Source organism: Oncorhynchus mykiss, chromosome 27 (assembly GCF_057628025.1).
Source record: "Oncorhynchus mykiss isolate SJ-2025 chromosome 27, ASM5762802v1, whole genome shotgun sequence".
In the NCBI taxonomy this organism is placed as follows: Eukaryota; Metazoa; Chordata; class Actinopteri; order Salmoniformes; family Salmonidae; genus Oncorhynchus; species Oncorhynchus mykiss.
The window spans coordinates 22056583-22084002 of NC_143048.1; the positions used below are offsets into that span (position 1 = coordinate 22056583).

A 27420-nucleotide genomic window follows, 5' to 3' on the forward strand; every position below is an offset into this window, starting at 1 on the left:
AAAATACGAAGCGTAGGGGTTGGTAATGTTCTCTAGTTGTGCCGTGATTGGGTCAGTGTTCTGTCATTCACGAGGACACTACGTCACTGCAAAATCTATAGGTAAAGCTTGAAAATTCAAGCACCTTGGGGGTTGCCATAGAGTTACATTAGAAGCGCCCATCCAAGAAGGCTCAAGGTCATTGGCCACAGATAAAATTATGTCAAATCCTGTTATATCTACCGTAACTTTGATTGGACTGATCATGCTCATTATACTTTCAAAATCTTAGCTAGCAAGCTAGCAGTCATTATCATGAATCAAATTGACAATCTACTTGCAAATCCTTTTCAAGCTTTTTCAATATGAAGTGAAATTAAATAAAAATGTATCGCTGCTCATCGGCCATTGGACATAAACATTACACAACAAGTTGGAAATCGCAAATTCAACCATGAGTGGTTTGGAAGGAATCAGCGGCTAACTGCAAGCATTGCAAATCAATCATTAACCTGCTAATCAATGGAGTTGGTGTGTGGTCCAAGTCTGGGTTTAAGGGTCTCTTTTTCAAGCTTAAACGGATAAACATTCAACACGATGGGCCAGAAAAGGTTGAATACATTGGCCATGTTGTCAATCCAGCATGACTTCTGCCATGTTCAAAACAACTGGGAAATCTCAGACTTCAGTGAGTTCAAGACAACTGGGAACTCGGGGAAAAAACGAGCTCCGACTGGGAAAATACGTTTTGAACGGTCATCAAACTCAGAATTCCAAGTCGGGAACTCTGGCCTTTTTCTAGAGCTCCTACCTGAAGATCACTGACATCATGATTCAACATTGTTATTTTTTTTCAAGTTCCCAGTTGCCTTGAAAGCACCATAAATCCAGAGAATGCTAGACTTTGATGACAGAGTTAGATGACAAAATTTGCCCACGAAGGACTGAGGCGCCACCTTCCTGTTCAAGTGAGCACAGCACAACAAAGTGAGTCCAAGAATGTCTTGTATGCTGCTGCATAAATGATATACAGTGCATTCAGAAAGTAGATACGGTACATTCGGAAAGTATTCAGACCCCTTGACTTTTTCCACATTATGTGACGTTACAGCATTATTCTAAAATGGATTAAATAAATACAAATCCTCATCAAGCTACACACAATACTCCATTATGACAAAGTGAAAACAGGTTTTTAGAAATACCTTATTTGCGTAAGTATTCAGACCCTGTGCTATGAAACTCGAAATTGAGCTCAGGTGCATCCCGTTTCCATTGATCATCCTTGAGATGTTTCTACAACTTGATTGGAGTCCACCTGTGGTAAATTCAATTGATTGGACATGATTTGGAACACACCTGTCCACCTGGAGCACACACCTGTCTATATAAGGTCCCACAGTTAACAGTGTTTGTCAGAGAAAAAACCAAGCCATGAGGTCGAAATAATTGTTTTGTAGAGCGCCGAGACATGATTGTGTCGAGACACAGATCTGGGGAAGGGTACCAAAAAAATGTCTGTAGTATTGAAGGTCCCCAAGAACACAGTGGCCTCCACCATTCTTAAATGGAAGAAGTTTGGAACCACCAAGAGTAACCACCTTTTCCTAGAGCTAGTCGCCCGGCCAAACTGAGCAATCGGGGGAGAAGGACCTTGGTCAGGGAGGTGACCAAGAACCCGATGGTCACTCTGACAGAGCTCCAGAGTTCCTCTGTGGAGATGGGAGAACCTCCCAGAAGGACTAACATCTCTGCAGCACTCAACCAATAAGGCCAGACGGAAGCCACTCCTGAGTAAAAGGTACATGACAGCCCACATGGAGTTTGCCAAAATGAACCTAAAGGCTCTCAGATCATGAGAAACAAGATTCTCTGGTCTGATGAAACCAAGATTGAATGCCAAGTGTCACATCTGAAGGAAACATGGCACCATCCCTACGGTTGATGCATGGTGAACAGATACAAAGTTAACTTCCCACAAAACAGGTGGGGGAAAGGGGACCTAAGTATGGTTCTCAATCAGAGACAACGATAGACAGCTGTCCCTGATTGAGAACCATACCAGGCCAAGACATAGAAATACAAAACATAGAAAAAAGGACATAGAATGCCCACCCTAGTCACACCCTGGCCTAACCAAAATAGAGAATAAAAAGCCTCTCTCTGGCCAGGGCGTGACATTATTGCTGTCCTTTTAGTAGTGGTTTCTTTGCAGCAATTCAACCATGAAGGCTTGACTCACACAAACTCATCTGAACAGTTGATGTTGAGATGTGTCTTGAACTTTGTGAAGCATTTATCTGGGCTGCAATCCGAGGTGCAGTTAACTCTAATGAAATTATCCTCTGCAGCAGAGGTAACTCTGGGTCTTCAGTTCCTGTGGCGGTCCTCATGAGTGCCAGTTTCATCATAGCGCTTGAAGTTTTTTTGCGAAAGCACTTGAAGAAATGTTCAAAGTTCTTGAAATGACTGACCTTCATGTCTTAAAGTAATGATGCACTGTTGTTTCTCTTTGCTTATTTTAGCTGTTCTTGCCATAATATGGACTTTGGTCTTTTTACCAAATAGGGCTATCTTCTGTATACCACCCCTACCTTGTCACAAAACAACTGATTGGCTCAAATGCAGTGGAGCCTGGCGCCTTCGAGCACCAAGTGGGGGGGGGGGGGGGGGGACGACAGATATGGGCGTGACAAATGGTATCTGTTGCTTTTAAACATGTCTTACTACTCGAAGGTCGTCTTAATTCTGGCTCAAAAACTCCTGTGGCTTATTTTTCTAATTAGTATGTTTTGTTTCTAAATGTCTGCACAAAAGTGAAGGTTTCATCGAGTTGTGAGATATTACTTTTGCACATATAACACACCGTGGCTGAGGAAAGGCACTACTCCCAATATAAGTGAACCCCAAATCAATGTAGTTCTCATCATATTTTGTTGTCCTCTTTGATGGTGCAACGTCCCTTTCTGTTGTTTTTGTGCTTTCCCAGGTAAGGGGGCAGTAGCTCTTCGGCCACATCAGATTCACAACTGCCAGTATCCATGCTAGCTGGGCTAACAACAAATGTAGAATTACTGATGCTACCTTTGGATGTGCTCGTGGAAGCAGAACAACTTGTGTCGTCGACAGGTGCAGGTGTAGTACTGCTGGTAGTAGCAGTACTACCAGTAGAGCTGGTATGTGTCTCTATGGACACGGACCTGACTTTTTTAAACCATTTCATAAATTTTCACGCAAACGGAATGAGCAGCAGCTATGTTTGGCTGCATACGGACCATTAGTGGAATTCCCGCGAGAGAGTAACGGTTAATGTGATTCGATGTTAATTATTTGACTAGGCTACCTGTATTTGACATTGTGTTGTTATTTCACTGAACTCTAGATGGTTTAATTTTATTTTTGACATTGAAACGAGGCTACTCCGGGCAATAAAAACACCTCACCCAAATGTATAGCCCTGTTGGAAAATATAAATGGACTGTTTGAAAATGTGAATATTTTTTTTATTTTTTAAAGCAGTTATTTATACTTTAAAAAAATGTGAATCACATGTTTATTTGGTCTAACCCCAAAGGCATTGCGTGTACCCCTGGGGGTACGCATACCCCAGTTTGGGAAAAACTGATGTAGACTATCCTAACTGCACAGCACACACCTTCCCAAAATTGATGGATGTCCTTTGGGTGGTGGACACTTGTTGATACACACAGGAAACTGTTGAGCATGAAAAACCCAGCAGCGTTGGAGTTCTAGACACAAACCGGTGTGCCTGGCACCGTACCCCGTTCAAAGGCACTTTAATCTTTTGTCTTGCCCATTCACCCTCCGAATGGCAAGCATACACATTACACAATCCATGTCTCAAGGTTTAAAAATCCTTCTTTAACCTGCCCCCCCCCCCCCCCCCCTTCATCGGCACTGATTGCAGTGTATTTAACAAGTGACATCCATAAGGGACAGTGGTGGAAAAAGTACTCAATTGTCATACTGAGTAAAAGTAACGATACCTTAATAGAAAATTACTCAAGTAAAAGTGAAAGTCACCCAGTAAAATACTACTTGAGTAAAAGTAAAAAAATATTTGGTTTTAAATATACTTCAGTATCAAAAGTAAATGTAATTGCTTAAGTGTACTTAAGTATCAAAAGTAAAAATATAAATCATTAAAAACTCCTTATATTAAGCAAAGCAGCTGGCAACATTTTCTAGTTTTTTAAATGTATTTACGGAGAGCATGGGGCACACTCCAACTCTGCATCATTTACAAATGAAGCATGTGTTTAGTGAGTCTGACAGATCAGAGGCAGTAGGGATGAACAGGAATGTTCTCTAGATAAGTGTGGGAATTAGTCCATTTTCCTGTCTTGCTAAGTATTCCAAATCTAACTAGTACTTTTGGGTGTCAGGGAAAATGTATGGAGTAAAAAGTGCATTATTGTCTTAAAGAATGTAGTGAAGTAAAAGTTTACAAAAATATTAATGGTAAAGTACAGATACCCCAAAAAACGACTTAAGTAGTACTTGAAAGTATTTTTACTTAAGTACTTTACACCACTGATAAGGGATCATAGCTTTCACCTGGATTCACCTGGTCTGTCTATGTCATGGAAAGAGCAGGTATTCTTAATGATTTGTATGCTCAGTGTACAAGCCTGCTGCCTGGTGAGAGATGAATAAAATGCTGATTCTTCCCAAATGTTCAACATCCTCATGTCACTGGAGCGCAAGATAGGAGGAAGAACATCCTCTGAGATAGGCCAGTCCTGGAGGAACACATTTACAAACATCAAAGTCTTACTCTGTGTGTGCGTCAGGTCTGTGTGTGCACATGCACGTGCCTATAAGGGAGAAAGTTAAACACACCAGGCAGAAGGCTACAGAGGTTAAAGGGCAATCTATTGTACAGGGACAGAGCAAACACCTCACCATTGTTTATGAAATGTTTCCATGTACACTCAGTACACCCAATTTATTAGGTACATCCATCAAGTAATGGGTTGGATCCCCCTTTGCCTCCATAACAGCCTGAATTATTTGGGGCATGGAAACATTGCTCAATTGGTATCAAAGGACCTAACATGTGCCAGAAAAACATTGTGCATGCGGATATATCTTCCCCATCCTCCACTGAAACAGGCTTATTTTAGGGAATAGGGTGCCATTTAGAACTTAACCCCTCTCTAGTTTCCACATCTAGTAACATATTTTTGATGTGATGTGATTCTGACTTCCACCCATTGATTCCTGGTACTTTTTGGAGGTGTTTCATCTCATGAGATTTCTTAAATGTGATGATCTGTACAGATCGGTTTACAACCAGTCAAGCAGTTTCAGCTACACACACACACACACACACACACACACACACACACACACACACACACACACACACACACACACACACACACACACACACACACACACACACACTGATGACAAAATCTAATTTAGTAAAATTATATGAATGAGCATTCAATAATACCCTACAACAAAAAAGCCTTTGAGTAACCATTAAATTGCCCAAGGAAAACAATAAGTTTGCTTTCAGATCCGCGTGCTTTTTGTCCCAAGTTATTCCCTGTAGGAGCAGGGGAAGTGTTGCCTGGAGACGACTTTCGATTTTTTTTTTACGGTCTTGAGCAGAGGAGATGGAGAAGTATGAGAAAATCAAAGTGGTCGGAAGAGGAGCTTTTGGGTAAACCAAAAGTTATTAACTTTGAACTTCTTGATGAAACTACATCGCTAAGGCACAGTAGCCTTATTTTTTTTTTTGTGACGTTTTATTTATCTTACTGTCAAACTTAAAGTTAAAGTTAAAAACTTCGCAGCTTGTCTATTTGCCAAAATACAGAACGCATGTAAATCGGTTCAGTCGAGTACCGGAACGGCGCGCGCATCTTTTATTAAAAGGCCCGCCTTCATACAATTAGAATTAAGCGCTCATTCTATTTCTATGGTCGCCCTAATCAATATAGTATAATACTAGTTAGTACATCATGAGTGCAAAGCTACTGTGTTGACTTCTTAGTCATAAATGTAATGTGTTATGTTATTTGCCCATTATATAAATTGTAAAACTCTAGTTCTTAAGATGTTTTTCTAATGCCCACATGCGTTACATAGCACCAATATCAGTGGCAATAATGTTCAAAAGTGTACAAGCAAATAGGCCCACTGTAAGGGGATAGCCTACACCAGAACACACTTTTCCAACTCTTCCCCACGCTACTCATTCTCCACCTTCCCATGTCATGTGTGACAGGATAGTGCACCTGTGTCGCCGGCGCAGTGATGGGGCTTTTGTGATCCTGAAGGAGATCCCAGTAGAGCAGATGTCCCGTGATGAACGCCTTGCTGCCCAGAACGAGTGCCAGGTGCTGAAGCTGCTCAACCACCCCAACATCATAGAGTACTATGAGAACTTCCTGGAGGACAAGGCTCTGATGATCGCTATGGAATATGCACCAGGTACTATCACATTACCCCCCATATCACATAAGGTACATAGAAAGTCTGACACTGTAACATAGGGTGTCAAATATGTTTTGCTTGTCAGACGTTCCCCATGAGATCTTATTCAGTCTCATCAGATGTCAGTCCCTGTTGTAGCGCTTCAGGAGATATATTATAAAGGGCACTGCATTATGTTACAAAACTCTGGGTGGCCTGAGAGCATGATCTATTCTACTGTAACTGTATTATTTTCCTGCTTTCTTACTGTAGGTGGAACCCTAGCCGACTACATTCAGAAGCGCTGTAACTCCCTGCTGGATGAGGACACCATCCTGCACTTCTTTGTCCAGATTCTGCTGGCCCTGTACCACGTGCACAACAAGCTCATCCTACACCGCGACCTGAAGACCCAGAACATTCTGCTTGACAAGCATCAAATGATTGTCAAAATAGGCGACTTTGGAATCTCCAAAATCCTAGTCAGCAAGAGCAAAGCCTACACTGTGAGTGGACATGACGTAGCATTGGTCACCTGACTACATAGTAATGGCCAAATGCGTACTCTGATGAAATGCATAGTCATTGGCAGTCATCAGCACTGGCAGTAGAGTTTCTTTTGTTTTTGTTTTATTTCCATTCAGGTGGTGGGGACCCCATGCTACATCTCCCCGGAGCTGTGTGAGGGGAAGCCCTACAACCAGAAGAGTGATATCTGGGCCCTGGGCTGTGTTCTATATGAGCTAGCCAGCCTAAAGAGAGCTTTCGAGGCTGCTGTACACATTCTTTTCAAATACACTTCATACATTGTCATTCCAATTTCATAACCTGTCCTTGCACTTTGGAATTATGTGTCAATAGATCCAGAAATAGCATTTAATCAAAGTTAATCATATCTCACATTACTTTGAATGTTTTATCTTTCTATCTCCATGCAAAATGTATTCAAATTTGTGGGATGATGCCTAAAGCTTACTGGTCCAAAAGTAAACCCATAAAAAAATCAGCACATTAGCATAGTTTGAAAATGTAACTCCTCTCCTTGGGCTTACTCACTCTTCATTCTTTTACAGAACCTACCTGCCCTAGTGTTGAAGATCATGAGCGGTACCTTTGCCCCAATCTCAGACCGGTACAGTACAGAACTCAGGCAGCTCATCATGAACATGCTCAATCTGGACCCGTCCAAACGCCCACAGCTCAATGAGATCATGGCCCACCCTGTTTGCATCAGACCCCTGCTAAACCTCTACACTGATATAGGCAACGTCAAAATGCGCAGGTAATGAATGCCACAAAAGGCTGTATCCCAAATGAACACTATTCCCTATACATTTCACTATATAGAGAATAGGGTGCCATTTTGGACATAGCCAAAGCTTGAAGCTTCTAGTCAACAGACTCATCAAAAGAAAACAACATTTATCTGATGTGAACATACAGTTGAAGTGTACATACACCTTAGCCAAATACATTTAAACTCAGTTTTCCACAATTCCTGACATTTAATCCCAGTAAAAATTCCCTGTTTTAGGTCAGTTACTTTATTAAAAAAATGTGAAATGTCAGAATAATATTAGAGAGAATGATTTATTTCAGCTTGTATTTATTTCATCACATTCCCAGTGGGTCAGAAGTTTACATACACTCAATTAGTATTTGGTAGCATTGCCTTTAAATTGTTTAACTTGGGTCAAACGTTTCAGGTAGCCTTCCACATTCACCCACAATAAGTTGGGTGAATTTTGTCCCATTCCTCCTGACAGAGCTGGTGTAACTGAGTCAGATTTGTAGGCCTCCTTGCTCGCACACGCTTTTTCAGTTCTGCCCACACATTTTCTATAGGATTGAGGTCAGGGCTTTGTGATGGCCACTCCAATACCTTGACTTTGTTGTCCTTAAGCCATTTTTCCACAACTTTGGAAGTATTCTTGGGGTCATTGTCCATTTGGAAGACCCATTTGCGATCAAGCTTTAACTTCTTGACTGATGTCTTAAGATGTTGCTTCAATATATCCATATAATTTTCCTTCCTCATGATGCCATCTATTTTGTGAAGTGTACCAGACCCTCCTGCAGCAAAGCACCCCCACAACATGATGCTGCCACCCCTGTGCTTCATGGTTGGGATGATGTTCTTTGGCTTGCAAGCCTCCCCCTTTTTCCTCCAAACAGAAGGATGGTCATTATGGCCAAACATTTCTATTTTTGTTTCATCAGACCAGAGGACATTTCTCCAAAATGTATGATATTTTTCCCCATGTGCAATTGCAAACCATAGTCTGGATTTTTTATGGCGGTTTTGGAGCACTGGCTTCTTCCTTGCTGAGCGGCCTTTCAGGTTATATCAATATTGGACTCGTTTACTATGGATATAGATACTTTTGTACCTGTTTCCTCCAGCATCTTCACAAGGTCCTTTGCTGTTGTTCTGGGATTGACTCGCACTTTTCGCACCAAAGTACGTTCATCTCTAGGAGACAGAACGCGTTCCTTCCTAAGCGGTATGGCGGCTGCGTGGTCCCATGGTGTTTATACTTGCGCAGTATTGTTTGGAAATTGCTCCCAAAATGAACCAGACTTGTGGAGGTCTACACATTTTTTTCTGAGGTCTTGGCTGATTTCTTTTGATTTTCCCATGATTTCTAGCAAAAAGGCACTGAGTTTGAAGGTTGGCCTTGAAATACATCCACAGCTACTCCTCCAATTGACTCAAATGGTGTCAATTAGCCTATCAGAAGCTTCTAAAGCCATGACATCATTATATGGAATTCTCCAAGCTGTTTAAAGGCACAGTCAACTTAGTGTATGTGAACTTCTGACCCACTGGAATTGTGATACAGTGAATTATAAGTGAAATAATCTGTCTGTAAACAATTGTTGGAAAAATTACTTGTGTCATGCACAAAGTAGATGTCCTCTCCGACTTGCCAAAACTATAGTTTGTTAACAATACATTTGTGGAGTGGTTTAAAAACAAGTTTTATTGACTCCAAACTAAGTGTATGTAAACTTCCGACTTCAACTGTACATGTACATTACCATTGATGGAAATGTATGTATACAATATTCAAAAGACATTTTGATTTCTGGTCCAGAATTGAGAAACCACTGTCCACCGTACAGTCAGGAGGTCATGGTAGACAAGGAGGGCGAATGACCGGCACAAGGTCCTTCAGAGGTCAGTGACATTCCACCCACATCCATGATTGAACCAGTTCTGTAATAATTAACACCTTTGGTATAATTTTCTGTCCTGTACTAGATGGACGGATGGGAACAGGAAAGTTGCACTCCTTCCCCCTGTCATCAGTGTACACATGGGGCAGTGGCATCTCTGTGCCTCTGCGTCTACCCATGCTCAACACAGAGGTGCTGCAGGTGGCCCTGGGACGCACACAGAAGATGGGCGTCACCAAGTCAGGCCGACTCATCACCTGGGAGGTCAGATTGGGTTTCTTGATCCCCATATCCCTTCTCTGTCTGAATGAGGCTTGTCAACCTCAGTTATGGCTTCATATATCAATATTTACCTTAACCAACAAGCTACTAGCTGCCTCTTTAATATCTTCAGATGAACCATTTTAATACATAAAGGGTGATAAGATAAAGGATTTGTTTTCAAAATAATCTGAGAGTCTTATCTGGATAGTCTTTAATATCACCAGTATTCACACATTTCCTAACCACGTCCTAATGGTGCTGTGCCAGGCTCCGTCAGTAGGATCTGGTGAGCCCACTCTGCCTGGTGCAGTAGAACAGATGCAGCCGCAGTTCATCTCTCGCTTCCTGGAGGGCCAGTCTGGAGTCACCATCAAGTCTGTGTCCTGTGGGGATCTCTTCACCACCTGTATGACAGGTACAGGCCATAATAACGTCACAATTGGCACCCTATTCGATATACAGTGGGGCAAAAAAGTATTTAGTCTGCCACCAATTGTGCAAGTTCTCCCACTTAAAAAGATGAGAGAGGCCTGTAATTTTCATCATAGGTACACTTCAACTATGACAGACAAAATGAGAAGAAAACAATCCAGAAAATCACACTGTAGGATTTTTTTATGAATTTATTTGCAAAGTATGGTGGAAAATAAGTATTTGGTCAATAACAAAAGTTTATCTCAATACTTTGTGATATACCCTTTGTTGGCAATGACAGAGGTAAAACGTTTTCTGTAAGTCTTCACAAGGTTTTCACACACTGTTGCTGGTATTTTGGCCCATTCCTCCATGCAGATCTCCTCTAGAGCAGTGATGTTTTGGGGCTGTTGCTGGGCAACACGGACTTTCAACTCCCTCCAAAGATTTTCTATGGGGTTGAGATCTGGAGACTGGCTAGGCCACTCCAGGACCTTGAAATGCTTCTTACGAAGCCACTCCTTCGTTGCCCGGGCGGTGTGTTTGGGATCATTGTCATGCTGAAAGACGTAGCCACATTTCATCTTCAATGCCCTTGCTGATGGAAGGAGGTTTTCACTCAAAATCTCACGATACATGGCCCCATTCATTCTTTCCTTTACACGGATCAGTCGTCCTGGTCCCTTTGCAGAAAAACAGCCCCAAAGCATGATATTTCCACCCCCATGCTTTACAGTATGATGTTCTTTGGATGCAACTCAGCATTCTTTGTCCTCCAAACACGACGAGTGTTTTTACCAAAAAGTTATATTTTGGTTTCATCTGACCATGTGACATTCTCCCAATCTTCTTCTGGATCATCCAAATGCTCTCTTGCAAACTTCAGACGGGCCTGGACATGTACTGGCACTGCAGGATTTGAGTCCCTGGCGGCGTAGTGTGTTACTGATGTTAGGCTTTGTTACTTTGGTCCCAGCTCTCTGCAGGTCATTCACTAGGTCCCCCCGTGTGGTTCTGGGATTTTTGCTCACCGTTCTTGTGATCATTTTGACCCCACAGGGTGAGATCTTGCATGGAGCCCCAGATCAAGGGAGATTATCAGTGGTCTTGTCTGTCTTCCATTTCCTAATAATTGCTCCCACAGTTGATTTCTTCAAACCAAGCTGCTTACCTATTGCAGATTCAGCCTTCCCAGCCTGGTGCAGGTCTACAATTTTGTTTCTGGTGTCCTTTGACAGCTCTTTGGTCTTGGCCATAGTGGAGTTTGGAGTGTGACTGTTTGAGGTTGTGGAGAGGTGTCTTTTATACTGATAACAAGTTCAAACAGGTGCCATTAATACAGGTAACGAGTGGAGGACAGAGGAGCCTCTTAAAGAAGAAGTTACAGGTCTGTGAGAGACAGAAATATTGCTTGTTTGTAGGTGACCAAATACTTATTTTCCACCATAATTTTCAAATAAATTCATTAAAAAAATGTGTCTGTCATAGTTGAAGTGTACATATGATGAAAATTACAGGCCTCTCTCATCATTTTAAGTGGGAGAACTTGCACAATTGGTGGCTGACTAAATACTTTTTGGCCCCACTGTATATAGTGCCCACATTTGGAGGGCTCTGGTCAAAAGTGATGCACTATTTAAGCAATAAGGCACGAGGGGGTGTGGTATACGGCCAATATACCACGGCTAAGGGCTGTTCTTAGGCACAAAGCATCGCGGAGCCCTTAGCTGTGGTATATTGGCCATATACCACAAACCCCAGAGGTGCCTTATTGCTATTATAAACTGGTTCATTCAACGTAATCAACGTAATTAGAGCAGTAAAAATACATGTATTTTGTCATACCCTTGGTATATACCACGGCTGTCAGCCAATCAGCAGTCAAAGCTCTAACCACCCAGTTTATAAATACGGAATATGGTGCCATTTGGGATGCACACCATCTCTCATTGTGTTTCCTGCTGGGGACAACAGCATTTGTGTCAGGTCAGCCTCAGTAGGGGAGCTTCACTATAGGAAATCAATCTTTTTTCACTCTGTGTTTTTGCTGCTAAGCACACACTCTGACACACACACACACTGCAGTATAGTACTATCATAAAGCACTGGAGCAGCATTGGAATGGAAGATGCATTTGAACGTGTGGATGTAATCACCTCTTTCACTGCATTTCTGACAAGAGAACATTCATCAGTGTTTGTCCTCCCCTACAGAATGCAATCACCACACTGCTGGCTTGGCGTTTAGGAGGTACACTTTCTCCAACCCGGGATACACCATTAGTCACAGTCATAGTCTTAAGGGAGCTGTCATTAGTCAAATATCAAAAGCAGATGACACAGGATTAAAGAACCTCTGAGCCCAAGCTCGATTTCCTGCTCCCTCGTCACCATTTATCACCGTGGTGGAGCAAGTTAGCATTCCCTTGTTAGGGATTAAAACTCACATGGTTGGCCCGCACTGTGATATAACCACACCCATCAACTCATCGTACCTATAATCTCCTCTATTTATTTTCAATTTGCAGACCGAGGTATTATTATGACATTTGGAAGTGGAAGCAATGGCTGTCTCGGACATGGAAATTTTAATGACGTAACACAGGTAAATGTCAATGATTTTGTGGTTTGTTATAAACATTATTGTGGTCAGTCATTCCAGTGAAAAAACATATTATTTCTCTGTATGTATTAATGCCCAGCCCAAGATTGTAGAGGCCTTACTCGGATACGAGCTGGTCCAGGTGTCATGTGGTGCGTCCCATGTACTTGCTGTGACCAATGACAGAGAAGTATTCTCCTGGGGAAGAGGAGACAATGGTAAATGAGCAAGTTTATTTTTGGGGTCGTCAGTCTCTCTCTGTTTCTTGGTTTATGTCAGCAGTGTCTGCGGGAGAGCTTGGCATTCTAACAGAATGTTCTGCTTTCTTCCCCCTCTGGCAGGTCGCCTGGGGCTGGGCACCCAGGACTCCCACAACTCTCCCCAGCAGGTGTGTGTGCCAGGGAAGTTTGAGGCCCACAGGGTGCTGTGTGGAGTGGATTGCTCCATGGTTATCAGCACCCAGAACAGCATTCTGGCCTGTGGCAGCAACAGGTAAAGTTACCTTATTTTATAGACTACTAGCAACATAATCAGTAATTTGCATGAAAGTGCTGTGAAATTGCACAGGCATTCCACAAAGGTTACTATTAATGTGAGTGATCCTTTTCATTAACAACTCACTAAAAAGAAGAGCTCACATTAAAGGTGAAACATGCCCTTGATTTCCACTGCACCAACACCCTGCTTGCTTAAGCACTGACATACTGTAGCTCTTCATGGACATGCTTTGTTGTGTTAAACTCCATGTTAAACTATGGATTTATAGAGGTGGTGTATGACATTACTATGACATCATGAGTGTATTTGTATTTATTATGGATCCACATTAGCTGCTGCCTTGGCAGCAAAAAACTTTTCTTTTCTTAGTAACCTTGTGTTCTTTTTCTTTGTATTCTTGAACGTAGCCCTGTTTCTTTGTGTTCTGGAACTTAGCCCTGTCTTTCATTTTTGTTCATTGTTTTCACCTGTGTTCGTTTCTCACCTGGTCTCATCAACTCCCTATTTACTTCAGTTCTTTCTGTTTGTATGGTTGTGAGGTATTGTTTGTTTTTGACCATTGCCTGTGACCACGATTCCTGCCTTCTGCGAAGGCTTAATAAAAATATTTTGTGCTCTGCTCGTGAATCTACACCTTTTTCTCCCTGAGTATTCATTACAGAATACCTCACCTAAATACGGAATGGATTCAGCAGAGCTACAGCGGCGCCTAACCCAGCAAGTGGAGCTTATGGAGGAAATTTTCCATTTTCTCTTCCAGCCTATCCCTACACCTCCGATGCCAGGTATCATAACCCATAGCCCTCCTTCGTTCATACCCATGCCTGGAAAATATGACGGTTCACCTGGGAAATGTCAGGGATTTCTGATGCAATGCAGAAAATACATTGAGCACAACCACACTAACTTCGCCACCGACAAGAGCAGGGTGGATTTTGTTGTGTCTCTACTCACAGGCAAAGCCCTGGATTGGGCCACCACCATATGGACTGCCAACAGCACAGAACTCTGATCCGAGACCCATTTCCACACCTTCAAAGAGGTATTCAATCACTCTCCCTCCGGTCGTCCTATAGGAGACCTCCTCATAGAACTTCAACAAGGACACAATTCAGCTGCCGAGTATGCCCTCGCGGTCCGCACCATGGCTGCAGGGAGTGGATGTAATGAGGCTGCTTTACTTACCGTCTACCGAAGAGAACAGAGAATTTCAGGCAGAGCTGGCCTGTAGAGGTGACCTTCAGGATTTAAATCAATACATTCGTATCTCCATCGACCGCCTCATCGCCGACCGCCGAAGAACTCTGCCACCCAGGAACCCGAAACCTTCTCTTTCCATGATTCCGTCAATCCCGTCCGAGTCTTCCAGAGCCCATGCAGTTGGGCCATGCTCCTCTCCCATGTATCGAACGTCAAAAGCGGATCCAAGAAGGGCTCTGCCTATACTGTAGAGGGAAAGATCATCTACTCAGCCATTGCCCTGTTCGCCCCCCCACGGAGAGATGAGAAGGGTCCCCCCGCTGCCATGCAGGTAGGCATGTCCTTATTTCTAAATATCTCCCAGAAGCAATTCTCAGTCCCAGTATTGATAACCGTGAAGTGGGTTACCAAGTACGTAGAAGGCTTGATAGATTCGGGAGCAGCAGGTAATTCTATCGATCACCAGCTAGTACAAGAGCTTGACATTGATCTAACACCTGTCACCACTCCCTTAAGGATTAACACCCTGGACCGGGAGCCATTGGGCACGGGCTTCATCTCACACCTGACACAGAGCTTCACCCTCCAGATTGGAGTCTTCCACACCGAAACCATTCAACTCATGGAACTCTCATCCCCCAAACAGCCACTCATCCTCGGACATCCCTGGCTTTGTAGTCACGACCCTGCCATCTCGTGGCAACAAGGTGAACTACTGTCCTGGTCTTCTACCTGCTTCTCCAGTTGTCTCAGCCTACCCTGCAGAGCCACCACCATTGAGGACTCTGCCTTGGCAGTGCCATCCACCATACCATCTGAAAACGCCCAGTACAGCAATGTCTTCAGAAAAATCAAGGCTTCCACTCTGCCACCACATCACCCAGGTGACTGTGCTATTGACTTACTCCCTGGAGTGTCCCCACCGAAGGGCCGTGTTTACCCCCTATCTATCCCGGAAACTGAGGCAACGGAGAACTACATTGATGAATCACTCAAACGGTTTAATTCGTCCTTCTTCCCCGGCTACGTCCAGCTCCTTCTTCGTTGGAAAAAAGGATGGTGGTCTCCATCCGTGTATTGATTATTGTTCCCTGAATGACGTCACGGTCAATAACTGTTTCCCTCTTCCTCTGATCCCAGCGACCCTTGAACAAGTAGACCTGCGAAGTGCATATAACCTTGTCCGTATACGTGAAGGCGAAGACTGGAAGACTACCTTTATCACCACTCGAGGGCACTACGAATACCTGGTCGTGCCCTATGGCCTTACGAACGCCCCCGCCATTTTCCAATCCTTTATGAACAAGGTTTTCCAGGATATGATCAACCGCTTTCTCATCGTCTACATTGATGACATCCTGATTTACTACCTGAAGGAACACATACAGCATATGCAAAAGGCTCCTTGACCATAACCTTTATGTGAAGACAAAAGAGTGCCTTCCATGTAACCTCTGAACTTCCTCGGCTTTGTACTGACACCTGGAAGGGTCAGCATGGATGAGAACAAAGTCACCGCCGTTAGTAACTGGCTCAAACCCACCACCGTTAAGGAACTCCAACGTTTCATTGGGTTCTCCAACTTCTATTGCCGGTTCATTCGTAACTTCAGTTCTACGGCTGCTCCCCTCACTGCCCTTACCAGGTAAGGTTCTGCTTTCGTTTTCTTAGTCAACCTTGTGTTTTTTCTTTGTGTTCTGGAACGTAGCCTTGTCTTTAATTTTTGTTCATTATTTTCACCTGTGTTCGTTTCTCACCTGGTCTCATCAGCTCCCTATTTACTTCAGTTCTTTCTGTTTGTATGGTTGTGAGGTTTGTTTTTGACTGCCTACCCGTGTTTGACCATTGCCTGCGACCACGATTCCTGCCTTCTGCGAAGGCTTAATAAACATCTGCCGCTCTCTGTGCGTGAATCTACACCTTTTTCTCCCTGAGTATTCATTACACATACATTCATAACAGATCTCAGATCCCCTCAAGCCTCTACTCTACTAACACATATCTACAACACAAAATCTGTGTGTCTAAAGCGTATGTTATCGTGTGTTTGTATGCATGTGTTTGTTGCTTCACAGTCCCCATTGTTCCATAAGGTGTATTTTAATCTGTTTTTTTGTATCTCATTTTACTACTGGCACAAGTTACTTGATGTGGAATAGAGTTCCATGTAGTACTGTGTGCCTCCCATAGTCTGTTTTGGATTTGGGAGCTGTGAAGAGACCTCTAACATGGTTTGTGGGGTATGCATGGGTGTCCGAGCTGGGGGCTAGTAGTTCAGATCAAAAATGGTATTTGTCACATACACATGGTTAGCAGATGTTAATGCGAGTGTAGCGAAATGCTTGTGCTTCTAGTTCCGACCATGCAGTAATATCTAACAAGTCATCTGAACAATATCACAACTACCTTATACACACAAGTGTAAAGGAATGAATATGTACATAAAAATACATAGATGAGCGATGGCCGAACGGCATAGGCAAGATGCAGTAGAAGGTATCGAGTACAGTATATACATATGAGATGAGTAATGTAGGGTATGTAAACATTATATAAAGTGGCTAGTGATACATTTATTATATCCAATTATTAAAATGGCTAGAGATGAGTCAGTATGTTTGCAGCAGCCACTCAATGTTAGTGATGGCGGTTTAGCAGTCTGATGGCCTTGAGATAGACGCTGTTTTTCAGTCTCTCGGTCCCAGCTTTGATGCACCTGTACTGACCTCGCCTTCTGGATGATAGTGGGGTGAACAGGCAGTGGCTCGGGTGGTTGTTGTCCTTGATGATCTTTATGGCCTTCCTGTGACATCGGGTGGTGTAGGTGTCCTGGAGGGCAGGTAGTTTGCCCCTGGTGATGCATTGTGTAGACCTCACTACCCTCTGGAGAGCCTTACGGTTGTGGGCGGAGCAGTTGCCGTACCAGGTGGTGATACAGCCCGATAGGATGCTCTCGATTGTGCACCTGTAAGTTTGAGTGTTTTTGGTGACCAGCCGGATTTCTTCAGCCTCCTGAGGTTGAAGAGGCGCTGCTGCGCCTTCTTCACCACGCTGTCTGTGTGGGGGAACCATTTCAGTTTGTCCGTGATGTGTCTTTCCACCTTCTCCACTACTGTCCTGTCGATGTGGATAGGGGGCTGCTCCCTCTGCTGTTTCCTGAAGTCCACGATCATCTCCTTTGGGCTCCTTTGGGCTGCCACCTGGGGGCAGCCCGTCAGGAAGTCCAGGACCCAGCTGCACAGGGCGGGGTCGAGACCCAGGGTCTCGAGCTTAATGACGAGTTTGGAGGGTACTATGGTGTTAAATGCTGAGCTGTAGTCGATGAACAGCATTCTTACATGGGTATTCCTCTTGTCCAGATGGGTTAGGTCAGTGTGCAGTGTGATTGCGATTGCGTCGTCTGTGGACCTATTGGGGCGGTAAGCAAATTGGAGTGGGTCTAGGGCGTCAGGTAGGGTGGGTGGAGGTGATATGGTCCTTGACTAGTCTCTCAAAGCACTTCATGATGACGGAAGTGAGTGCTACAGGGCGGTAGTCGTTTAGCTCAGTTACCTTAGCTTTCTTGGGAACAGGAACAATGGTGGCCCTCTTGAAGCATGTGGGAACAACAGACTGGGATAAGGATTGATTGAATATATCCGTAAACACACCCGCAAACTGGTCTGCGCATGCTCTGAGGACGTGGCTGGTGATGCCGTCTGGGCCTGCTGCCTTGGGAGGGTTAACACGTTTAAATGTTTTACTCACATTGGCTGCAGTTAAGGAGAGCCCGCAGGTTTTGGTAGCGGGCCGTGTCGGTGGCACTGTTTTGTCCTCAAAGCAAGCAAAGAAGTTGTTTAGTTTGTCTGGGAGCAAGCCATCGTGGTCCACGATGGGGCTGGTTTTCTTTTTGTAGTCCGTGATTTACTGTAGACCCTGCCACATACCTCTCGTGTCTGAGCCGTTGAATTGCGACTCTACTTTGTCTCTATACTGACTCTTAGCTTGTTTGATTGCCTTGCGGAGGGAATAGCTACACTGTTTGTATTCGATCATGTGTCCTGTCGCCTTCCCCTGATTTAAAAACCATGATTTGCGCTTTCAGTTTTGCGCGAATGCTGCCATCAATCCACCGTTTCTGGTTGGGGAAGGTTTTAATAGTCGCTGTCGGTACATCACCGATGCACTTGCTAATAAACCCGCTCACCGAATCAGCGTATTCATCAATGTTATTGTTCGACGCAATGCGGAACATATCGCAGTCCACGTGATAAAGCAATATTTTTTAATATTTTTTTACATTTAATTTTACCCCTTTTTCTCCCCAATTTCGTGGTATCCAATTGTTTTAGTAGCTACTATCTTGTCTCATCGCTACAACTCCCGTACGGGCTCGGGAGGGACGAAGGTTGAAAGTCATGCGTCCTCCGATACACAACCCAACCAAGCCGCACTGCTTCTTAACACAGCACCATCCAACCCGGAAGCCAGCCGCACCAATGTGTCGGAGGAACACCGTGCACCTGGCAACCAAGGTAGCCTCCTGGTTGGAGGCACGCTGTGTTAAGAATCAGTGCGGCTTGGTTGGGTTGTGTTTCGGAGGACGCATGGCTTTCGGCCTTCGTCTCTCCCGAGCCCGTACTGGAGTTGTAGCGATGAGACAAGATAGTAATTACTAACAATTGGATACCACGAAATTGGGGAGAAAAGGGGTTAAAAAAAAAAGTCTAACAAAACAGCCAGTCATTTGTATCAGTGTGCTGAAAGTCTGTCTATTTGTTTATTGGAAAATAGCATTGTATCTGGTCAAACACCATTTTCTTGGTTGGTAACAGGCTGGTAACAGACTGATTGGTTGGCTATTTGAGCCAGTTAAGGGGGCTTTACTATTCTTAGGTAGGGGAATAGCTTTTGCTTCCCTCCAGACCTGAGGGCATACACTTTCTAGTAGGCTTAAATTGAAGATATGCCAAATAGGAGTGGCAAAATTGTCCACTATTATCCTCCGTAATTTTCCATACAAGTTGTCAGACCCTGGTGGCTTGTCATTGTTGATAGACAATTTTTTTGTTCCATACTTACTTACAAAATTACAATGCTTGTCTTTCATAATTTGGTCAGATATACTTGGATGTGTAGTGTCAGCGTTTTTCGCTGGCATGTTATGCCTAAGTTTGCTAATCTTGCCAATGAAAAAATCAAGTAGTGGGCAATATCAGTGGGTTTTGTGATGAATGAGCCATCTGATTCAATGAATGATGCGGAGTTTGCCTTTTGCCCATTTAATTGAAAGGGCTTCGCTACTTTTTTACTATTATTCTTTGTCATTTATCTTTGTTTCATAGTGTAGTTTCTTCTTTTTATTGAGTTTAGTCACATAATTCCTCAATTTGCAGTAGGTTTTCCAATCGGTTGTAGAGCCAGACCTATTTGCCATATCTTTTGCCTCATCCCTCTCAACCATACAATTGTTCAATTCCTCATCAATCAATGTGATAGTTTTTACATTCATTTTCTTAATTGGTGCATCCTTATTAATAACTGGGATAAGCAATTTCATGAATGTGTCAAGGGCAGCGTCTGGTTGCTCGTCATTACACACCACAGACCAACAAATATTCTTCACATCAACAACATAGGAATCACTACAAAACTTATTGTATGATCTCTTATACACAATAAGAGATCACATTGCCCAGACACCTGTGGTTTAGCTACTTCCTGCCCTCCTTAACTCTCTCTCTTACTCACTCCACACCATACGGAATATTTATCTGCCTTGAACACAGAACAAGAAACTCCCCTTCAATGAATTCTTACAGAACATGACACAGCATTTCTTAACTTTTCTCCTTACAATTTTGTAGTGTGATATTGTAGAAAACACACATCAGCTGATAAGGTCAACTGGATCTACTTTACTTTTAAGTTATCAATGTTTCCCTTTTGATACGATTCAAACATTCTTTAATTAAATGGCTAGAGTAGTAGATTGGCATTATCTTATCTGGCTGTGTTTACACAGGCATCCCACTTTTGATAGTTTTCCAATAATTGCGTTTGGACCAATCAGATCTTTTGCATGCCAATAATTGGGCAAAAGATCAGAATTAGGCTGCCTGTGTAAATGCAGCACCTTTATCAATTACATTTAAGCCTATACATGTGCTGCCATGAAAACAATTGTGATTCCTCTAAATGTGCTTGGTTAGGTTCAACAAGCTGGGGTTGGATAAGATCAATGCCACAGAGGAGCCAGCCCCCTGTGACCAGATTGAAGAAGTCTACTTGTTCAGTCCTGTCCAATCAGCACCTCTGAATGTGGACAAGGTTGTTTACATTGACATTGGAACAGCCCACTCTGTTGCTGTCACAGGTGAAATTATATTTTATCTTCACCTCATATGCCTGACACGTCACCATGCAGTTCCTGAACCCATCGTAACTAGAAATCCAAAGTTCCTGTAAGCTGCAAGGACGTGACATCCCTTTGTCATGCTTACACAGTAAAACATGTAACTATATTGTAATACCATTATCTACTATAGGATGAATGTGCTTCTATGTGTCCTTTGACAATACACAATAACAATCTTCACACATTTAATCCCCCTGTTCCGTGTGTCCAGAGAAGGGTCAGTGTTTCACATTTGGCAGTAACCAGCATGGTCAGCTGGGCTGTAGCTCCCGCCGGACCAGTCGTGTGCCTTATCCGGTGCCGGGCCTTCAGGGCATCATCATGGCAGCCTGTGGGGATGCATTCACTCTGGCAATTGGATCAGGTGAGTAAGAGGCATTGGCAAGAAGGGAAGATGCTTTAAGCAGACATTTTCAGTTTATATAAAATATTGGAGAAACGTGATGTTCTCAGTAAACTTAGATAACACACTTTATTAGAAGAGTTAATTGAACACTGTACAAATCTGTTTCTGTAATGTCTTTTGTAATTGTGCTTCCAGCGACTGCTTTAAGGTCCTTAAGATGTTGTAACAGAGGTGTGTTAGACATTTTCCAAAGGGTAGAGTTGTGGAGAATGACACAATACATGTCAGAATGTGTCAATGATCAGCTAGACGTCCCATAGGGAGATGGCAGGCACAGTCACCTCATTGTTCAGGGCTGTCTTTGATCAGATCTGCTCTCCCAGGGATAGATAGAGCCATTGTGCAGTCAGGAGAGGAGAGGGATGGGATAGAGGGGAGGAGAAGAAAGGGCTGTCTGTTAAGGATTGTGCAGATTCATGAATCCTGGGGTGCGCTGAAGAATATAACTATTCTGTTCTCTCTATCTTGGTGTAGAAGGGGAGGTGTATACCTGGGGAAAGGGGGCCCGTGGCCGCCTCGGAAGAAAAGAGGAGGATTCTGGGATACCGAAGGCAGTGCAGCTCGACGAGAATCACCCGTTCACGGTGACGTCAGTGGCATGTTGTCATGGCAACACTCTGCTGGCAGTGAAACGTAATATTTTACCTATTACCCTTTTGTTAAAGAAAATGATGTGAAATTGCCAGTAGCACATACTGTATGTGGTGAAATCAAACAGCAATCACTGGGATGAAAGAAAGGTCAAACTTGAAACAAGCTTCTTTAGATGTGGCTGACAGAGATCCGTGTTTTTTCTTGTAGAACAGAAGGTCTGAAAGAGCCTATTTGTTAATAGCTTGATAATTAGCTAACCCCACAATGCAGATTTTCCTGTGGCTTTCTCCCAGTCAGTAAAATCAGAAGTGAACACCAAGCCCCATGTTTGGCTTTTTGTGTCTCCATCGCCTCAGGGTCTGTAGTAACAGAGGCTCATTAACGGTGGATGAGGCAATCAGTTGTACCTTGCTCTCCACAAGCAATAAAATGAACAACAGGGGCCTGCCTCCCTGTCATGCTTAGCTTGTTAGTCATTGGGGAGATGAGCTGGGGTTAGCTCTTTCTATAAACCTGAATGTAACAAACCAGTGTATCTGATAATAGGCTTCCTCTGTGCCATGTCCACAAAACCAGGCAGAGGGTTGATTAGGTTGTGTGTCTCTATTTACACCAGTAATAATTTACTCACATTTCACTATTCCCTTACACTGTACATTCATAATTATTGATTTCAGGTTGTTGCATGCAGTTTATGGATCTTCATGTAATGTGAATAGTTCCCCAACCTCAATAAGATAATGTATTATCCAGTCTGTGATGAATGGTCAGGAATAGCGGACAAGCCAGCAATTCCTCTGCTTTAAAACAACGACAGTTTCCCAAATGGTACCCTATTCCCTTTGTAGTGCACTACTATTGACCAGAACCCAATGGGCTTTGATCAAAAGTACTGCACTATATTGGGAATAGGGTGCCAATCGTGTCACAACCAATATCAATTAAAATCACGCATGGAATAAACTAAAGCAACCCTCCCATTACAAATAGATGCAGATTTAGGAAAGATTAAATTGCACTTAAAAATCTCGTCAGTAAGTAAGAGAGACGTCTCTAATCTTTGGAAGAGACCCAATCCTGTTGCAGTGTAACTCTGACCTAGCTGTGTGTAGTGCGTACCATGTGGTAGTGACCTGAAATGCAAACACAGCAGCCAGAGTGCCCTCACACAGGTCATTTCACCCACATTTGACTTCCATTGGTTTTGTTATTTTATCAATGTATGAGTAGTACATTAATCCAGATACAGTATGACTAAATGCATGGTAGACAATGGTAGTGTGTGGGCATTAGAAACATTATTGTGCCACCACACCTACTGCATTGTGTCTAAGTGCAGTAATCAAGATGAAAATGTGGGTGTATCAATATCTAAAATACAAGAGTGAAATAATTCAATACCTGTCCTGAAACCTTTTACAAGACTCAGGCCCCTTATAGTATGTAACTGTACACAAGCATGCATTGTGTAAGATGGTATATTCTTGCCTGTCTTTAGTACTAATGTAAGTGATACGTTGATGGCGTCTGATTACTCTTTCTCTTTCTCAGCTTTGCTTGAGGAGCCAGTCCCCAGATGATACAGCTCTGAAAACCATCCCACCACTGTCCACCCCTTCAGTAGCTGTCAGGAGAGAAACAGTGGCACAAGGTGAAGGACTGCTAGCCTCCTCTGAATAACCTCTTCCAGTGGCCGGTAGTTTACTAAGCTGTTGGAGGATCCCTGCACATCTTACACAGTTTCAGTTGCCCTGTCTCAAGTCAGTTTATATATTTTTTTAAATATTATGTTTTTCATACAGTATTATGTAAATGGTGGGGCTTTATTAATGGCACAAATTATGGAACAAATGCAAAACAATCCTATTTAGCTTCCTGAGCTTATGTAGCTGGTAGCTAATAGAATGCTTTACCAAAAGTATTGGAGTGAGATTGCAGAAGGAATTGGGGAGCTGTCCTGATGTAAAGTTTTGTCCTCTCTCACCAGTGAGGTTAGCATGATAAAACACACAGTTCCAGGATGTCTAACTGGTTTGGTAGCTTTATTTACCCAGTATTGAGTTAGACAAAACAATGTGTGTGAAGAAGGAAGGCTGCTCGTTTAGGACTGCCACTACCGTGTGAGCCTACTAACTGACTTGTCAGTCAAATGAAGCAAGCAAGTACGGCACTTCAAATCTTAAGCACGTTATCAGTGTGCTTTTAGGATTAGTCCTCATCAATTGGTTTAGAAAGTTTTGTTTTCATTCACAATAACAGATTGTGTGTTTAGTATCAGGTACTTTTAGACAACACATGAACAGCGACATTTTCTTTAAGACGGTTGACTAAAGGAGGCCACTTCTATTGTAAATGCATTTCAAGTCACATAGACCTTTCAACCCTCAAGAGTTCAAAGATTGTTTAAGATTTTGTATGTAGAAGTGCCACTAACAGCATGGCACAGGTGTGAGAGACACATTTAAGAGTCAATATTGACTCTTCAGCTGTGTGTGTGTCGAAGGCATGAGCCAGTTTGATATGATGTGCTTAATTAGAACCCTTAATGCATCCCAAATGGCACCCTATTCTCTACATAGTGCACTATTTATGGGCCCTGATCAAAAATAGTGCAATATATGGGGGAAAGGGTGATATTTGGGACGCATACACTAGCTTGATCCTACTCTGGAAAGCCTCCAAACAGGCTGGGATGGTAAGTGCTCCAGACAGAGGAAATCAATGTTATTGGCCTGCTCCTTACTATCTCTGTCACCCACTCTAGTATCAGTGATGTAGTGGTAAAGAATAGGTGGTTAAACTGATCACCGGTCACAGTGAAAAAAGTAACGCTCCATATACTTTCAATGCATTTTCCACCAAAATGTGGGTAAACTGTAGTGCAAAAAAAGGTGCATCACTGTCTGGTATCCAAGATGATTTCCAAGCAGATGTTTTTGTTTTCCATTTTTGGAAGAAATGTGAACATGATTCATGTTAGTGCTTTGCCTGCAGTGTTGCCAATTTGTCAGAACAATCCTCTTCATTTACCTTCTGTGGTACCACTGACACAATTTTTCTGTGAGAAAAAAACGTATCTTATTTCCCAATCATTGTGTAACAAATAACAATTGATATTTGTGCTGTTATTACATAGTTACTGCCTTTGTTGGTATATGAATATGCCATTTTATAAATTCTGTCAAAGAAGGAATGGTCTATTCTTGTATTGTACATAATGTACCAGATAATTGATCAACACTGTATAGTATGCCTATTGTATGTGATACAATTATCAACTAAATTATAAATTAATAAGGGACAAGAAATTTGAAATGGATTTTCTTTGTTTGGGTCGCTATTTCATGTCAGATTACTTTAGTCAAAACTGAGTTAAATCATTTGTAATGATTGAAAACAGTTTATGAAGAATTGAGGCAGCAATAAATCAGGAGTTAGAAAAAGTTGAAAACATGTATTGTTTTGTTCATGATATCTATAGCTCTACTGTGTGTGTGCGTGTGTGTGTGTACAAACACACACACACACAGTGCCTTCAGAAAGTTTTCAGACCCCTTGACTTTTTCCACATTTTATGTTATAGCCTTATTCTAAAATGGATTAAATAAAATAAAAAGTCCTCATCAATCTACACCCAATACCCCATAATGACAAAGCGAAAACAGGTTGTTATTTACATAAATATTCAGACCCTTTGGTATGAGACTTGAAGTTGAAATCAGGTGCATCTAGTTTCCATTGATCATCCTTGAGATGTTTCTACAACTTGATTGGAGTCCACCTGTGGTAAATTCAATTGATTGGACATCATTTGGAGGTGACCAAGAACCCGATTCTCACTCGGACAGAGCTCTAGAGTCCCTTTTTGGAGATAGGAGAACCTTCAAGAAGGACAACAATCTCTGCACCACTCCACCAATCAGGCCTTTATGGTAGAGTGGCTAGATGGAAGCCACTCTCCAGTAAAAGGCACATGAAAGCCTGCTTGGAGTGGGAAAAAGGCACCTAAAGACTCTCAGACCATGAGAAACAAGAGTCTCTGGTCTGATGAAACCCATATTGAACTCTTTGGCCTGAATGCCAAGCATCACGCCTGGAAGAAACCTGGTACCATCCCTACGGTGAAGCATGGTTGTGGCAGCATCATGTTGTGGGGATGTTTTTCTGGGACTGGGAGACTAGTCAGAATCAAGGGAAGATGAACAGAGCAAAGTACAGAGAGATCCTTGATGAAAAGCTGCTCCAGAGCGCTCAGAACATCAGACTGGGGCAAAGGTTCACCTTCCAACAGGACAACGACCCTAAGCACACAGCCAACACAACGCATGAGTGGCTTCTCTAAATGTCCTTGAGTGGCCCAGTCAGAATCCGGACTTGAACCCGATTGAACATCTCTTGAGGGCCATGAAAATAGCTGTGCAGCGACGCTCCCCATCCAACCTGACAGAGCTTGAGAGGATCTGCAGAGAAGAATGGGAGAAACTCCCAAAATACAGGTGTGCCAAGCTTGTCGCATCATACCCAAGAAAAATTGAGGCTGTAATTACTTCCAAAGGTGCTTCTACAAAGTACTGTGTAAAGGGTCTGAATACTCATATAAATGTGATATTTCTGGGGGTTTAAAAAAAAATGTTTTCTGAAAACCTTTTGTAACGTAACAAAATGTGGAAAAAGTAAAGGGGTCTGAATACTTTCCGAATGCACTGTAGATATATAATTTCTATAGAGTCCCTCAATGGAGGTGTCATAATACCCATAAAACCTAGTGGTCAAAGAAGGAAATGGTTCCAATTGTTTTTCCACCATAAATGTTTCCCATAGAAACACTTAAAATAAGGTCTGTGTTTCATGTAGTCTTACCCTGACGTTATGTTTTGATAACCATGTATATCTCTCTTGGACAAGGTGATTTTAATCAATATATTCGGCTCTATTTACTTTCAGATTCGAAGTAGACATCATGCAAAACTACATATCCCTGCAAACTCCTGTATGTCATCTCTAGCTGACACCTTTGCTAACAGTTCACAGAATTGTCCATTTATAGAAATGTAGCAAATGTATTAATCACTTAATTTAGCTGACATTGGGTAGTTAATTCAGAGATTCTTACATTTGCCTCGAGTCGGCAGTCTTGTCCAGATCATCATGACATTTGTATTTCTTTATGATATCCACATTAGCAGCTAATTAACATTTCATTTTTGGGGGGTAAATACAGGCAAATTATTGATAAAAGTCACCTTGTCCTAGGGCCTCCCAGAGTGGCGCAGCGGTCTAAGGCGTCACTACAGACCCGGGTTCAATGAGTCCCATAGGGTGGCGCACAATTGGCCCAACATCGTCAGGGAGGGTTTGGCTGGGGGGGGCTTTACTTGGCTCATTGCGCTCTAGCGACTCCTTGTGGCGTGCTGGGTGCCTGCAGGCTGAAATCAGT

General features: G+C 42.8%; 1 protein-coding gene and 1 long non-coding RNA gene across 4 annotated transcripts; one reads left to right on the forward strand and one right to left on the reverse strand.

Moving 5' to 3' along the window:
* Nucleotides 1–496: 496 nt before the first annotated feature.
* nek8 (NIMA-related kinase 8) lies at nt 497–25434 on the forward strand. 3 transcript variants are annotated; one of them, XM_090223582.1, is made up of 15 exons: nt 497–1780; nt 6242–6447; nt 6703–6935; nt 7074–7205; nt 7503–7711; nt 9528–9610; nt 9695–9873; nt 10141–10288; nt 12815–12891; nt 12989–13106; nt 13230–13380; nt 20778–20941; nt 21195–21347; nt 21864–22022; nt 23535–25434. In XM_090223582.1, exons 2-15 carry the CDS (start codon nt 6312–6314, stop codon nt 23561–23563), a joined length of 1971 nt encoding a protein of 656 aa, XP_090079708.1. In that variant the 5' UTR covers nt 497–1780; nt 6242–6311; the 3' UTR covers nt 23564–25434. The 3 variants fall into 3 exon arrangements, with proteins under 3 accessions (XP_090079708.1, XP_090079707.1, XP_021443643.1); XM_090223581.1 differs by having other exon boundaries at nt 783–966; XM_021587968.3 differs by lacking the exon at nt 497–1780 and adding an exon at nt 5548–5674.
* Nucleotides 10062–13088, reverse strand: LOC149971274 (uncharacterized). The gene is made up of 2 exons (XR_016492452.1): nt 13011–13088; nt 10062–10277 (listed from the first exon to the last, which is right to left on the reverse strand). It is a non-coding gene; the product is annotated as an uncharacterized LOC149971274 (long non-coding RNA).
* Nucleotides 25435–27420: the final 1986 nt, after the last annotated feature.

Excerpts from the sequence above, each read along its gene's own strand:
- nek8 (XM_090223581.1), top strand. The coding sequence starts at position 887 with ATGACAGAGTTAGATGACAAAATTTGCCCACGAAGGACTGAGGCGCCA. Across the intron at positions 12,892-12,988 it reads ATTTTAATGACGTAACACAG|CCCAAGATTGTAGAGGCCTT; the intron begins GTAAATGTCAAT and ends ATTAATGCCCAG. Across the intron at positions 21,348-21,863 it reads CACTCTGGCAATTGGATCAG|AAGGGGAGGTGTATACCTGG; the intron begins GTGAGTAAGAGG and ends ATCTTGGTGTAG.